At 44.7% G+C, this 15,980-nt stretch overlaps 2 protein-coding genes across 2 annotated transcripts; one reads left to right on the top strand and one right to left on the bottom strand.

The window, feature by feature from the left end:
- Positions 1-391: 391 nt before the first annotated feature.
- LOC120797282 (aminoacyl tRNA synthase complex-interacting multifunctional protein 1-like) lies at positions 392-7,149 on the top strand. The gene is made up of 7 exons (XM_040140819.1): positions 392-1,284; positions 4,515-4,609; positions 4,994-5,107; positions 5,654-5,839; positions 5,956-6,155; positions 6,454-6,628; positions 6,849-7,149. The coding sequence occupies exons 1-7, from the start codon at positions 1,253-1,255 to the stop codon at positions 7,013-7,015; spliced, it is 969 nt and encodes a 322-aa protein (XP_039996753.1). The 5' UTR covers positions 392-1,252; the 3' UTR covers positions 7,016-7,149.
- Positions 7,150-8,101: 952 nt separating this feature from the next.
- LOC120797740 (GTPase IMAP family member GIMD1-like) lies at positions 8,102-14,938 on the bottom strand. Its single transcript, XM_040141587.1, has 6 exons — positions 14,890-14,938; positions 12,528-12,707; positions 11,990-11,997; positions 10,954-11,116; positions 9,843-10,105; positions 8,102-8,371 (listed from the first exon to the last, which is right to left on the bottom strand). Exons 1-6 carry the CDS (start codon positions 14,936-14,938, stop codon positions 8,102-8,104), a joined length of 933 nt encoding a protein of 310 aa, XP_039997521.1.
- Positions 14,939-15,980: the final 1,042 nt, after the last annotated feature.

The following is a 15,980-nucleotide window of genomic DNA, read 5'->3' as shown; positions in this document are numbered from 1 at the left end:
GGTATTTGGTCAAAGCAGTGAGAGTAGATCAAAGTAAGCGGCGCTTTTAGAATTATTTCATTTCCACGGACTTCAACTTCACCTCCCCGTGAAAACAAAACCATCAAAAAGATTCGAATGCTTATTTCCAGCAGAGGAGAAAACCGCTGGGGTCGCGAAGCAGATCGTAACGTCCCGCCTCCGTGTCCTTTCTAACATGTCTGCAGACTAACGTCCACGTAAGCGCCAGAATGACCCAAGTGACAGGAAGTGGAAGTCAAAATGTTTGGTTGTGGCCCCGGTCCTGACTTTTTCCACCAGAGGGGGCTGATTATCTACTGAAAAACTCCAGGCAGCTCGAACACACCACACCTTCTCTGCACACGCGCACACACACACACACACACACACACACACACACACACACACACACACACACACATTGTCTGCATACTGAAAACTTAGATGACACCGAGGAGGCTTCCATCTTGCCGAGGCAAAGTTAAAGGGATCTTTGAATTGAAAAGGAGTAAACAGATTCCAATGGTAATGTGCTGTTGCTAAAATTCAAAAAATCAAACAGCGACTGTGGTTTTGTTCAAACGTTTTGGCCCCGTCCTGAGTCAGAACCTGGTAACCCCCTCCCCTTTGCCAGCTTTTAATCATGGGGGTGTAAATATTCTGCTTTGGGGGGCGTGTGACTGCACGGACAGAGGGAGGAGTGGATTCCACTAAACATCAGCAGATTCTGGGGGCAGGCGTCTTGCAACGGGAGCGTGATCCAAAGCAGACCGCAAAATCCCCCACAGACCACTTCGAGCCACACAAGCTGTCGCTTTTGGAGCAGAGACACTCACATACATGCACCCGGAGATAAATTGTTTTCAGGTGAACAAAAGTTTGTAAAGCACAAACAGGAAGTTAAAAGATTATGTGAAGGAAAGGTAAACGAATAAAGACGATAAGATTTGGAAATGAAAAAACCTGAGGACACAGTGTCAGCAGCAAAACATATAGACAGACAAGACATTTCAGACTGAAAGAGACTGGATTTGGTTCAATTTCAACCAATCTGCGAGTTTCCATTCAGATCCAAATCCCAGAGCCTTGTTCCGGGATTTAACGGGACGGCTCTTGACCTCTGACGTCCTACCACGGGCGGCGTCGCCTCCAGCTGAAGACGGACGCCGACAGCTGACGGAGAGCTGGACTCGGCTGAAGACAGAGCCTGAGCTTTCCGTCTCCGACCGGCCGACCGACGACGTCCTCCAACATGGACAGCACCGGCAACCTGTTTCACCCCAGGTACGACCGACAAGTCTGTGCTTCTGTCAACGTCTTCCTAGTTATATTTTCTTAATTCTTCCACGAGCTCAGCTCCGTTTCTTTGCATGTGAAGAAGGAGGTGTTTGTGTGCAGGAGTCTCAAATAAAGACAGGAAAGGGATTCAGGCTCCCGCTCGGAGCCTGCTTTTCTCAGTTGTCTAACACGGTCGGTGACTTGCGCCGTCCTTCGTTATAGGAGATAATCGCAGTGGTTTTCTTTCAGTTTGAACGTCTTCAGCTGCGGACGTGTGTCCTCCCTGTGTCCAAATTCTTCACTTTTCATCACACTGTTAAACATTGTGCCGCTTATCTGACACGAATGAAGTGATTTGATTTGATTTGTTTTGATTTGATTTTTCATGGCAAAACAAAAAAGGAAATGTTTGAATTGAATTAAGTTTCCTTGGGCAGACAAAGCTGACCCTTCAGTGAACTGCTTCATGAGATGTTAAATGGCGGCACGTCCGATAAGATTTTTCTCTTTAAGAAACGATGAAATGTGTTTGTCATCTTTCCTTTCGATTCATTTATTATTTCATTTGGTTTCAATATTAAACATCAGTGTTTGTGTGTGTGTGTGTGTGTGTGTGTGTGTGTGTGTGTGTGTGTGTGTGTGTGTGTGTGTGTGTTGTACCATTTCATGTTATTTATAGCAGGAGGCCTGACTGCAGCTGTTGCATCTCTTTCTACATTTCAGTCCTGTATTTAGCAGCTGCTGCGTGTGCGTGTGTGTGTGTGTGTGTGTGTGTGTGTGTGCGTGTACTTGTTTTGATCACACTGTGAGGACGTAATATCCATATCTCCACACTCACACTGTGGGGACTCGACGACCTTTTGGGGACAAAAAGCAGATCCCCACTTGGTAAAGTATCAAATTCAGGATTAAGACTTGGTGTTTGGTTAAGATTAGAGGGAAAGGGCCAGATATTCTCCAAAAAAGAAACACGTGGTGTTTCTTTCACTCTGCAAACACTGAAAAGGTTCACCTTTGTCCGCGTTTGAAGAAAGTAAACAGCGCGAGGATGCGGCTGCACGAAAGTCTCGTTTGAGATTTAGTCTCCAGGGGACGATCATGAGTCAGTGCGATGTCCTCCTGAGAGACGAAGACGAGGGCTACTCGGTGAAATGCTGTGGCTGCTAAGCTAACGGCTGACAGGCTAGCCAGTCACAATATTTCAGTGAGCTTCTTTCTGTGTTCTCTGTACTGGAACCGTGAGTCCTCCCTGGCATTTGGTTCTCAGGATTGTTCATTGCATTCATTTCAAGAGAGACTGAAACCAAATCAGCAGATTTTTGTTTCAGATCAGGAAGAAAACGAACAGAATGGACCAAAACGGGTTCTACAGAATAGAATGTGCCTGTGGAAATTTGCTTCTACTGTTATAGCGGTTTGAATTAAACATGTCACAAAAACATGTTTGAACAGTTTTTCTTTCCCTTTGAGGCCATTATGTGCTTTCCAGCATCGCAGATAACATCCTTCGAGACTTCAGTGACAGCTCTTCCTACGCTTCCGTGTCTCCGTTCAGTATCAGGGACATTCCAAGTTTCTCTGCGTGTGGTTCAACTGTAAACTCTCACCTTCAGTCTTGCTGTTGCAGCCGAGTCTGTCGATTTTCTGGAGGCGCGTCTCTGATGATTGCGACAGACAGCCGTAATCATTTTACTGTTCACCTGCGGTGAAAGAGGAAGTGAGGCCTTTTTTTCACTTCAGCAAACGAAGCAGTGTACAGATGTGAAATGCTCCGTTTTCAAGCCAGAGCCCTGCAGTCAAAACCTTGCTTATGATCAGTAAAGTGTACTCACAGAAACCGAGGTACCAGTTCTCGTTGCACCGAGGGGCCCATAGCCCCTTTCATCGTGCTCCTTATAACCGGATCATTATCACTGATGCATTAACGTCTGGGCAGCGTTTTAGTTCTCGCTGGTCGAGGTGGAATTATTCTTAAGCACCTTCTAAAAAGTTTGGCTGTTTAATTTGCAAAAACCTGAATCTTATCAACACATTTCTGTCCACAATCGACTCCTGGAAACCTTGGGAATATTTCAGCCTGTTCAACTGAGTTTTAGAAACGAGCGTCTGTACCTTGAAAACCAGGAAGAATAACGCAGGTGGTGGCAGAAGGATGAGGAAAAAAAACGTTTTAATTCTTGGTACAGGTTGATTTACCTTATGAACGGGTTGAAATATTCCTATTCCACAGGCAGCTTTTTCAGTTTTTATAAAACAACTAAAGACTCGATGATGAGTATGAAGCAGTAGAAACAAAAGGAAAGTACAAGTACCTCGAAACTGTTCTTTAGAAGGGTGGCTGAGTAAAAGCACTTTCCACCGCTGTTCATGGGACTTGTTGAAACGAGACCCAGGAAACAAACGCACCCTCAGAAAAAAAGGTGCTGAAACGAAAGTATCAGGTACACGAGCCACCAGGTCTAATTGACCTGTCAATCAGGTGTCAACCAGGCACTGCTTTGAAGTGGATTGCGACAGCAGGATTCATTTCAGCTCTGTTTTGATACAGAGAGAAAAAAAAAATCCCAAATAAACTTCCCCTTATCAATTAGGTTTGACATTTGATACGGTGTGTTTGTGTGCTGCCCCCTGGCAACGGCAACAACATTCACATCCTTTCCTCTGAGATATCATCTACAGAAACATTTTATCGCTGCGTATTATGACATCACCGCCTGTCCGCTTTGCATACTGTCAATCATGTGAGAGTCTGTCGATGTTTTGGCAGCGCCCACTGCGGCGTCGCTGACAACGATTCACGGGGCCAGAAAGGCCAAAACCTCGGTTCAGGCTCGATTTGAACTTGTCCAAGCCGACTCAGGACCGGACTTGGACTTGGAGCCCGTCTCAAATGACTCGCGGCGACTCCAACTTGTTTTGTTCCAGACCTGACTTGAACTGCTCTTAATTGACTTAAGACTCGACCTAAACTGGTCTCCTTTCAGATTGGACTGGAGACCCAGTTTGAACCTATTTCAGCTGACCTGAATCGCGTCTCAACTGACTGCAGACTCGACATGAACTTGTCCCAAACCAGGCGGAATTTGGTTGAAAAGGTTTCAGATCGTCGTGTTTTGGAGAGAATCTTGGGTAGATTCTAATTTGGGGCTTTCTGTAAGAGAATGGACTCCTGTCTCCATTTCTTGGGTTTCCCACCGATTCACTGTCGACCCTCTGTTTGTCTGTCTGTGTCTTAGCCTGGCAGCTGCTCTCATGAAGCTCGATCCAGAGGACGGAGAGCAGATCATGGAGTATTTTAAAACTCACGCCCTGCTGACAAGAGAGAAAGCACGTAAGAACAAATACCGCAGGGATGGGAGAGGGTTCGTGTGTTGCCCGCTAGCCACAGTGGAGAACATTATATTGATCAACTTATTAACACACCTATTATATAAACTGATTTCACATTGGACTGATCAAGAACCCCGAGGCCTTGGATGTTTTGGAGCCAAGTCATTTTAATCCAAGAGCAAGTCAGCAGCCACAGAAACTGCAGGAAACACTGAGAGGAGACTGAGAAAGCAAAAGCAATGAAGAACCACTGTGTTTTTAATCTGCTAAGTCACATTTGTTTGTCTCTTGCAATGACCTACGGCTCACATGTCTGAAACTGAACGAAAATCTGGGACAAAACCTCAAAAAACAAAGTGCTGATGACTCGTGTGTGTGTTTTCAGTCCTGCAGACGTCGGTGAGAGAGCAGAAGAAGCTGCTGGTGGAAAACGCCAAACTGAAGAAAGACATCGAACAGCTGAGAGGTCAACTGCAGGAGAAACAAAGGAGACGCACCGGTAGAGATCCAAAAACTCGCGTCACTTTCTAACAACATACTCACTTTCACAAAATGTCATCATTTCCAAGAAAGCCCTCACTTTCTAAAAATATCCTCACTGACTGAAAATACCTTCTAAAATACCCTGAATTTCCAAAATGTCCTCAGTTTCCAAGACTTTTCCTACTTTCCAAAAAAAATATTCTTACTTTCCTAAATGTCCTCACAGCGTCTGAAACTGAAAGTGGTCCTCACAAGAGCAGAAGAACAAACGCACACACTTAGACAACTGCAGATGATTTTCTTTCCCTCTGAGCTGGTCCTGTGTCGACTGGGGTCAGATTTAAATTGCAGAGAAGCAGAGTGAATTATTTACAGAGGGAAGTCTTCTCTGTTTTTAATTCAATAAGAACTTTATCGAGTCAAAATCTTCTGGGGTTGTGTCTGAAAAGATAAGACTCCGCCGGGCACATTACATGAAATTCCTGCATTTATTTGCTGATGATACAACATCCGTTAAAAACAATCCCATCTCTCTCCCGCCTTCTCTCTCTCTCTCTCTCAGCCAAGGCCTTGCTCGCCCCGGCTCCACCTCCTCCGACCCGCGGCCCCGCCCCGGCAACACCTGTCGGTCACCCCGCCTCCCCCGCTGGGGCGACAGCTGCGGCTCCCACAAATCCTCCTCCTCCCTCCTCTTCCTCGGACGACCGGAGAGAGACACAGGGCCGGCGGAGGAGAGGCGAGAGGAAAGGTGAGAGGAGGGAAGAATGAGGAAAGTAGGGAAGGAAGGAGGGTGCAAGTGCGGGAAAGAGGAGAAAGCAAATGAAAAGAGGGAAGACTTATTTTCTCTCTCTCTCTCTCTCGCAGCTCGCCCCACCTCTGACTCTCTCTCTCTGGGGGCGGAGCCCCAGGTTGACGTGTCCCGTCTCGACCTGAGGGTTGGACGGATCCTGAGCGTCCGCCGCCACCCGTTGGCCGAGACAATGTCCATCCAGGAGGTGGACATGGGAGAAAACGCCCCCCGGACGGTCATCAGCAAGCTGGGAGGGAAAACACACCTGGAGCAGGTAATTCATGACTCATTGTCCAATTAAAACAGTTAAAATGATTTTGCTCTTAAATTATTATGGCTTTACTCTCAAAATATCAAGGATTCTCTAAATTTCAACTGATTTTCATAATATTCTGACTTTACTTTATCTTTGTATCTTCGAATACGACTTTTTTTGCAAACAATTATGATTTTAGTCTAAAAATAGGACAAAATTATTCTCAACTTTATTCTTGAAACATTAAGTTGAGACATGCTTTTCCTCAGTCACTGAAAACTTTCATCCTGACGATTTCGCCTGTCTCCCTCCGCAGCTCCAGGGTGTTCTGGCTGTGCTGCTGTGCAACGTGAAGGCCAGTAAGATGAGGGGCGTGGTCTCGCAGGCCCGCCTCCTCTGTTGCTCCTCCTCCTCCGGCGGCTGCGTTGAACTGCTGGCCCCGCCCACGGGCTCCGCCCCAGGAGACAGAGTCACCTTCCTCAACTACCCCGGTAACCACGGTCACGACGACGCGATCCCTCAGGGGGGACTCAGTTGTTGACCTCAACGTGAAAGCACGGAGTAGATTTACCGTGTCTCCACAAGTGACTCCACCGATTCGGTTGAAATGAACCGATTCTGGTCCGAAATTTAGCAGAAAGTGGGGGTTTTTTCCTACAGTCTATTTCCAGGACGTCATGAACCCCATTCTCTCTCTCTCTCTGTGTTCAGGTGACCCAGACAGAGAGCTGCAGGCCAAGCAGAGGGTTTGGGAACTCCTTCAGCCCGACCTGCGTGTGGACTGCAGGGGTGTGGCCAACTACAAAGGCTGCGGGTTTGAGGTGAAGGGGAAGGGGCTCTGCAGGGCCCCCTCCCTCACCAACTGCGTCATCAGGTAGACGTGAGGGGCCCCAACACACAGGGCAAGACATGCTGACGGCGTGACGCGCAGAGGACCTTTACTGGGAAAAGCCTGCTCTGCTTAGCCAAGGCAGCAAATGGTTTACGATGGCGCCGTCGGCTAACAAAAAAAAGAAAACATTTCAAGGCATCACTGTTGTTTATTGATTAAAAACACGTGAAACCGCAATCATCTGTTTCCTTGAGTGTTGTTGTTCACATAAGACTTAAGAACAAAAGGCCCTTCTCCTCTCCCAGCTGACTAGCCAGAGCTGAGCACTGGATAGCTTTAGGCCAGAAACAATGTGAGGTAAAGATACCGTGGTGAGAGGGGCGGGCGCACGCTCTCCTTCTAAAAACAAGAAGTTTGTTATTGTAGTTTGTGCTGTTGGTCAACATGCAGAACTCATACAGGCGATCGGTGTACTTCAAAGCCCTTATTGCTGACATTTGCATCAAAAATCAAACTCCTCAGAGTCATTGGTCAAATGTGACACACACGCATGAAACACACATTTTTACATTCAGTGTGACTTACGCTTTCAGATGATTTCATTATCTCCAATGTTTATCATGAATAGACATGATAAAACCGCTCGGACGTCCCAGAAAAAAAGGTGATCCTCATAGCTCCTCATGGTTTTAAGTCTCCTTCGGTATCACAGTGATCCAGTGACAGTTGTCCGTACGTCCACGGCCACGCTGCAAACCGGGGCTGCTAAAAGCTAATCCGGCAACTTTTAATGGTCCCAATTTCCCAAAATGTAAACAAACATAGGCTAAAAAAACAGGGCTCAATGCTGTAGTCCACAGCAGAACTCGCTGGAGGTTGGTTACAATGGGGGGTGTCGGGGGTGCAGTTGTCTCGATTTTGATCTAAAAACCCCGTCCATACGAGACACTAAATGATGCATCCATTATCAACCTGAGGGAAAGACTTTTTTGTCCTCTGATGTCTTTGGTGTTACAGGGCTACAACACATTCTGACAGGTAACCGAAATCTTGTTTTCATCTTTTTCATCTTTTTTTTGATGCGTCTCTGTCAGTTGACTTGAAGTTTTGAAAGGTAAACATGCACCAGGGTTCAGACCTCTGTCCTAACTCTCAGAGCTGTGTGATGGTTCCCGGCTGAGAGGCGGAGCATTCGGTCTCTCAGCGGCCGTCCTCTGACCGACGGCCAATCGCGGCTGTTGTCCAAGAACGAGACCCCGCCCGCCACCTCGTTGGCCAGAGCTCCCAGCCAGTCAGCGGCCCGTGTGAGGTAGCCAGCGGGGGGAAGCCCCGCCCTCTTCAGGTGGTCAGCGTGTGTGAGGATGAGTAAGGCGTGACGACGCCACTCCGGCCCGAAGAGACTCTGAACACCAACAAACACACATATGAAACACACAAACTCTGTATACACACAGTTCAATGTATGCAGAGGAGCTGTTTAAGTGACTTTTTTAATGAATTGTACTTGGCGTAGTTTTAACGCAGCGTGTTTTTTACTCTTACTTGAGCAGATTTTTCGAGAAAAATCCGTGCTTTTACTCCATGACATTGGGATGCGGTCAGCGCACTACCTGCATTTACTGATGCGTTCATGCATTCGTGGACATTAAAGGCTCGCGGTCTGCCGATCCCAGGTCCGAGGGCGCCGTGGCAACAGTAACCTCCCGAGGGAGCTGTACTAACCATTGAACTGCTTATGGTCGTTCATGTAGCCCGAAGAAGACAGCAATTTCTGCACATGAAACTAGGACAGACTGCTTTTACTTTCTGTGGACATGATGGACATTATGATAATCAGCCATCTGATACTAGACATTTGCAGCGGGATAAGAGACTGACTCGGCCAATTCTGTAATCGTGTCGTCTTCTGTTGATCGCACCTGGTCTGTGGCTATCTGTGATGGGACCTGGGGCCAGATGTCTATACAGGAATTATCAGAGTTTAAGGACATTATTTATATTTACTTTTTAACATAATAAACATGTCCACAGAAAATAAAAGAAGTGAAACGAAACCTATTAAGTTACTCGCTAGTCAAGTTGCTTTTGCAGTGATATCTAATTTTGTACTTGTTCTCAAGTACCGAATTTCCTCAAATAAAAACTGGTAGCAGGTCTCCGATAGCAGCCGTGCGCGTTGTCGACATGAACAAATGAGGGCCGGTCCCCAAATACACACAAGGGTGGATAAACCCCTGGTGCCTGTCGTATCATCTGCCTGCCAGTTAAGCACGATGTACATTTCTCCCACTTCAATATCCTGTTAAACACTTTCTTTTAAGAAAATATTTCCAGTAAATGTCCCCGTTATGTTTTACAGGGTTCAAACTGACACAATGGTTGCGTTTGATTCGTTCATCCTGACCCTGATCGAAGCTTTGTCGCCCTTTAATCCCGTCCGGCTTCTGGTGCATATGGTATTTGTCTGCAGGGTTTCCACAATAAAAGCCCTGTTAAGAAATGAAGGGTTTCTGTCCAGTGAAAAGCTGGAAGGGTCACAGGAAGTATTGCGTTTGTAGTAATAGTGTCACACAGTAACTTTAACAGGGCAAACAGGAGCGGATCAAAACAAGGCTTCATACCAAAATATGACCAATCACACAATCAAACAGAGGGAATTAGCAATAAAGGCCAGTTACCGTCTAAAGTTGAGATAAACAAAGGCCTCGGTCACTATATGAGGAGATACGGTAGTTATCCTGATGACTACTTTTACTTGATTTTACCCAGTAACAGTAGTTTTACTACAGTTTTCTGCTACTCTACCCACGTCTGAATTCATGTTTGCGCGCATGTGTGTGTGTGTGTGTGTGTGTGTGTGTGTGCGTGCGTACCTCCACACGCTGCCCCAGGTGTGTGTTTTCATGCGACAGGTCGGCTCTCACGACCAGCGCGAGTACGTGCACGCCCCCAGGGCAGAGCTCGTGCAAGCTCTGTGGGCGGGGCAGCAGAGGGGGCGTGTCAATCACGCTCACCTTGAGGTCAGACTCCGCCCCCTGTCGTCTGAAATACCGTGGGAAATTTCGGCGGAGGACCTGGCACTCTGTCGTCACGGAGACCCCAGAAATGCAGGTGCCTGTCTGGAATTCGTGTCCACCTTCAGAATATACGGATTGATGAGAAGTTACGCATGATGAGGGTAAAAGTAACTTATGGTGAAAATGAGGAAATTTGTATATTTCATTAGTAATAAATACATTTCTAATTATCATGTGATAACTAAAAATATAATATAGAGAACAGTTACCTGACATAGGTGGTGCTAGAAGCTTGTTGGTGTTAAGAAAAGACTATTTGTTTACATAAGGGCTACTCACAATTGAAGTCGGTGAACTACAGTACTTGGTGAGCTAATGGCTAACAGGCTAGTAAGCCAGGAACATACTAGTGCTAGTGTTGAGTTTACTCTCCCCTGGCATTGTGTACAACATTTCATTCGGTAGAGAGTTTTCCTGACTGTCAGTTAGCAGGCGCCTGAGCTTCGTTTATTAACGAGATGTACCACCCTCAAAGTTCATCAGAGTAGAAACTGGCGCAAATATTTTATTTTTGCAGATTTACAGTGATTCTACTGGGATTACATTTTTTGTCGTTTAACATGCAGGTGTGACATGCACGTAAAAATGTTCAGTTAATTAGTCAAATTTGTGACTTTTTATCTCATTATTTTGTCTTTGAAAGTCACAATTCTGACTAATTAACTGAACATTTTTACGTAACACTGGTATATCTTTAAAATCAGGCATAACTTTTAATGTATTTTTTTTCTTTTCTCGGCAGAAATAAGGTGGGGCTAAAGTTCAGGTTGCTCATATTTACCACATTTCTCATATGACGCAAATGCAGCAAATGAGAGCAAAAGAGGACGTTGGGGTTGCGGCTAAAATGTGGCGATTCCAGAAGTCACATTTTCAAGGGTGTGGCAGAGTCTGTAGAACTACTGACCAATCAGAGCGTTCCCCACGGAGCTCCTCCCACTCTGCCTGTCGCCTAGCAACAGCACGTTCAAGGCCAGCACATTCCGCTCTTCGTCGTGTTGATGACTCCGCCCGTGGAGGATATTAACGAGCCTGTTGCCATGGTGACCGTGTTCGGTGATGGAAGCCATCTGAAGATACAATGGAACAAATTTCTAAAATAAATTTGCTTCCAAAATTATCTTCGCAGTATAATGATTAACAGTATTTAGGGGTTGAATTCGCATCCTGAATGAATCCCTCAATTTTAAACAATTTTATTTATGAAAACAGCATATATACAAGTATACGTTTCCATAGTATCCACAACACAGTTCCATTCCATTTATTAATGCAATTTTCAGGTTGGAATAAAAACTTGATAAAAATTGTCTTATTCTGGGTATGTAGGCAAAATAATAAAAATTACCAAGAAATCAAGCTATCGCTTCAATTATTTAAAAAAAAAATCTATGATAAAATGCTTTGAATGCTTTATTCAGGTGTTGGCCCTTCTGTTGACGTTGTGACCCAACAATGGAAATGGAAACTATTGCTAAATTCACAAAATGAATCAGTCAAAATTTTAAAACTCCCGATGTTTTTATCCACAATCTCAAAAACAGCTTATAACACTACAATTGAACAGTAACCCATAACTTCCTTCTTATTTAAATGAGTTTCTTCAGAGCAGCAGCGACTAGCTTTGGATTCAGCCCACCTGATCATTATAATAAATGGTCCACCTATATAAGATAACAGTTGACAATGCACCTGCTAAAATTAGTTTGAGAATCAATTTTGTAATCAAGTACCACAAATCAAAACTGTACGATTAACAGGTTTAACAAAATGCGAGTCTTACCTGATTTATCTCACAAGAGGAGGCAAGCAAAGACACATCTCCTGGACTACTTGATACGGGAAGTTGTATGTGTGTGTACAGGGGTGGTTACTGGTTAAATTATAACCAGACCTCCCTATTTGCCCGTCTCTCTTATGTTTTATTAGGTTGTAAAAGTGACAAACATGCCTGCAGTTTAGATTTAAAGAGACATATTAAGAGATAAGTGTACTGTGTGTGTGTGTGTGTGTGTGTGTGTGTGTGTGTGTAACTGTACTAATATCTTTGTGAGTTTGAGTTATATAAGTGAGGACATTTTGTCCGGTACTCACAATTTCAGAGGGCTGTTTGAGGATTAAGACTTGGTTGCTTGGTTGGGGTTAGGGTTAGGGTTGGGGTTAGGGTTAGGGTTGGGGTCGGGGTCGGGGTCGGAGTCGGGGCGGGGGTTGGGGTTAGGGTTGGGGTCAGGGTCGAGGTTAGGGTCGGGTCGGGGTTGGGGTTGGGGTTGGGGTTGGGGTTGGGGTTAGGGTTGGGGTTAGGGTCGGGGTCGGGGTCGGGGTTGGGGTCAGGGTTGGGGTTAGGGTTGGGATCAGGGTCGAGGTTAGGGTCGGGGTTGGGGTCAGGGTCAGGGTCAGGATTAAGGTCGGGGTTGGGGTCGGGGTTGGGGTTGGGGTTGGGGTTGGGGTCAGGGTCGAGGTTAGGGTCGGGGTCGGGGTTGCGGTCAGGGTCAGGGTCAGGATTAAGGTCGGGGTTAGGGTCGGGGTTGGGGTTGGGGTTGGGGTTGGGGTCAGGGTCGAGGTTAGGGTCGGGGTTGCGGTCAGGGTCAGGGTCAGGATTAAGGTCGGGGTTGGGGTTGGGGTTGGGGTCAGGGTCGAGGTTAGGGTCGGGGTCGGGGAGTTCTTGGTCAGGAGTCAGGGGTCGGGGTTGGGGTTGGGAGTTGGTTGGGAGGTCGGGTCAGGGGTCGGGGTTAAGGGAGTCCAGATAATTAATAGATAAGGTTTATACAAATTACAGGTAGGGATAAGGGTAAGGGTCGGGGTTAGGTCGGTCAGGTCAGTCAGGTCAGGGGGAGGGGGTGGGGCAGGGGGGGGTTGGGGTCGGGTCAGGTCAGGAAATTCTCAAGGGTAAGGTTGATAAATAGGGATATGTTGATATAATGTTTGTATAATTGCATAATACTGAGGTCATAATTATGATATGTCTCAAAACGATGCATCTCATAACAGTCTTACAACAACAAACTTGCAGCTGATCATAAATATATTCTTATAATATTGAGTCTCTCTCATAATTATTGATTTATTCCATAATTAAAGCTTCTCATAATTATGGTCAAATCATATGAGAAATATTCTCATAACTAGGAAATTTCATAAAAGATGTTCATAACAGAAACATCCTCATAATTCTGTTTTCTTTGAGATACTCATAATTATATACTAATATAAACATTAAACGGGTAGTACTCATAATTGTGAGATACAAATTTAATTATGATAATAGAAACTATGGGATACTATTTCATAGTTACAATGTATGATTTCCTTATGATATTATATATATATATTTATATATATATAAAATAACTCTCATACTGAGATATTAAGTTACATATTGATTGAATTATTAAAATAATAATTTGATCTTATTATTAAGACATAATAGCTCATAATCGTCAGTCATAATAGTTATGCAAGATGAAGATGTACAGTATAGCAACGATAGAGTCTTGTTAGATAATGAATAGAGGTGGTAACATGGTAACTTACGTAGGCTTTGTCTCTCTGTTATTACGGTTTGACGTTTTTATAGTGTCATTTGTTGTATGTTTGTGGACCACAGTGGAAATAAGCCTTTTAGGCTCTGTGGTGTTTTGATCCTCAACGACTGATTGACACTGCTGTGAAGAGTTATTCTGAAGTTCTTATCACCAAGGGTCAGCTCCGTCAGCGTTCTCTGTGTAAATAAAGTCGGAGTCAAAGCTGGCGGCGCCTGCGGCTGCTGCAGAGAGGAGGATCATCATCTGCTCAAAGTTTATCCTGACCAGGTCGGAAACCACAGAGATAAGATAATCTGAAGCAGTTATTATTATTATTAACAGACTGCACATCCACGTGCACATCACACACACACACACACACACACACACACTCATCTTTCTAAGCTTGTGAGGACCCTCACTGACACAATGCATTCACTAGCCCCAACCCTAACCTACACCTTGAAACCAAGTCTTAACCTTCAAACAGTACTTTGAAGTAGTGAAGACCGGACAAAATGTCCTCACAATGCAGAAATGTTCCCATTCAGACGTCTGTACCCAAACCATCAACTTACTTTTTTGGTCTTTAGATGGCAGAAGTAATCCACGACTGGCCGAAAAACCCAACGTCTGAACCAACAATCAGTGAAAAAGAGCAGAAAATATGCGCTGTTTTACTGTTGTAGTCACATTATCACTGGAAAAGACAAAGAAAATTGTGTTTGAAACAAACTGTGACATCAAGGAAACGGGGAAACATAGATGGCAAAGTGACGATAATGCAGATAAGCGTGTGTGTGTCACTGCCCTATTCTGAACACGCATTAACAGGGAAGCTGGGAAACATGGATTGCAGGGTGACATAAGCGTGGAAAAAACTGTGTGTGTGTGTGTGTTATCTTTATAACAACCATACCCAAACTAAGAACAGTGATGCCCAACAGCTATCAACCACAAAGAGGAAACACACATACACATTCTCTCTCGTTGTCAGCGAGCCTCCAGAAGATCAAAATCAATTCTAGAAAGGTTTTGGGAAACCAGAAAGTCCCCGCACATGCTCGTGCACACCAGCACATGCTAGTTTCGGCCTTCGTGTGAACTGTCCCCGTAAGGATTCAAGCGCCTAAAATGACACAGGTCTACCCCAGGAAGGACCATCGGTGGCTTCCAATATGTGGTCGATTAACGTCTGTTTGGAAATTCGCTCTGATGTCTCTGGAGATTCGAAGACCCGTCTGAGACGACCGGTCTTCGAATCTACGTCCATCGTCTTCCAGAGAGAACAGTCTTATCTCACCAGCCCTTTGGTAATTTACCATTGGCTCTGATGTCCCTGTAGTGTTTGATTCCCTCTGGAAGATACATTTTGGTCTCAGAGATGAAATATAATATTCGTTGCCGCCACATTAGCTTATCTGAAAGTAAAGCTTTACTTAAGGGTCCTTATGACCATATATCCTCACATTCCAATAAAAACAAGTAATTATGTATAAATGAAGGTCAAAAGAAGCAGTGCAGTTTATATTAAATTTCATTTTATACATTATACATTGGATAATGGGTGTGTTTTTTGACTGCATCTCGCTGTCAATTAGGCTTTTCCTAACAAAAGGGTAATTTTGATGCAGTCAGTTACAGTTTTTTTGAACTATAATCGTCAGAACGGAGCTGAGCTGGTGGTGTCAGCAAGAACGCAGAGTAGTCCTTCTGCCCTCGGGGGTTTGGACTCCCGAGTCGAACTTGAAAATTTTAACTTCCAAGTACGCGAGTCCGAACTTGGCCTAGTCTGTTTCGACGAAGGCCTATGGAAATAATGGAGCAACACTGTTCTTGTATAGCGGGGTAGCTAGTTAGCGTTAGTATTGCACTACAGTGTAAAAAGGAAAAATGTGAGACTGATTTATTGTTAGCCGCTAATGTTAGGCGCTAACTCTAATGCATTATCAATCATCCAACATCCAACAGCTCCCACACGCTGAGCAGGGTTTTGTTTTTTAACATAAACTGTAACCCCACAAATTAACGTGGCTGTTAGTTAGCCAATGATACTTTCCTAATGATACGGTAAGCTAGTAAACAAGCATGATAACGTTTGCAAATTACGTTTGAGCAGAGAAAAACATTTTAATCAATTCCTTACACTTTTGCTTTTGTGTTTTTTGTTTTGGAAAAGCAAAAAAAAAAAAGCACTAAACATGTTTTCCTAGCGATAGGGGAGTTCAGATTAGAAAACGCTGATGTGGTATTCAGATATCAGGAAATCAGAGTAAAAACTTAAAAGATCTTTGTGGATTGCAGAATATTTAAAATTAAGAACATGCTGCAAAGCTTCAGTTGGTTTTAGGGGCAGGCAGCTATGAAGTTTGATACCTCGAAACTTTCCCATTAGGCAATAGTAGCAGGAAAG

Source organism: Xiphias gladius, chromosome 12, assembly GCF_016859285.1.
Source record: "Xiphias gladius isolate SHS-SW01 ecotype Sanya breed wild chromosome 12, ASM1685928v1, whole genome shotgun sequence".
NCBI classification, from domain to species: domain Eukaryota; kingdom Metazoa; phylum Chordata; class Actinopteri; order Istiophoriformes; family Xiphiidae; genus Xiphias; species Xiphias gladius.
The sequence above is the reverse complement of the archived record's forward strand: the minus strand, read 5'-3'. Positions and strand labels throughout refer to the sequence as shown.

Excerpts from the sequence above, each read along its gene's own strand:
- LOC120797282 (XM_040140819.1), top strand. The coding sequence starts at position 1,253 with ATGGACAGCACCGGCAACCTGTTTCACCCCAG. Across the intron at positions 5,108-5,653 it reads GAAACAAAGGAGACGCACCG|CCAAGGCCTTGCTCGCCCCG; the intron begins GTAGAGATCCAA and ends TCTCTCTCTCAG. Across the intron at positions 6,156-6,453 it reads GGAAAACACACCTGGAGCAG|CTCCAGGGTGTTCTGGCTGT; the intron begins GTAATTCATGAC and ends CTCCCTCCGCAG.
- LOC120797740 (XM_040141587.1), bottom strand. The coding sequence starts at position 14,938 with ATGTATCTTCCAGAGGGAATCAAACACTACAGGGACATCAGAGCCAAT. Across the intron at positions 12,708-14,889 it reads CAGGGACATCAGAGCCAATG|AACTCCCCGACCCCGACCCT; the intron begins GTAAATTACCAA and ends CTCCTGACCAAG. Across the intron at positions 8,372-9,842 it reads ACCTGGGGCAGCGTGTGGAG|AGTCTCTTCGGGCCGGAGTG; the intron begins GTACGCACGCAC and ends GTTGGTGTTCAG.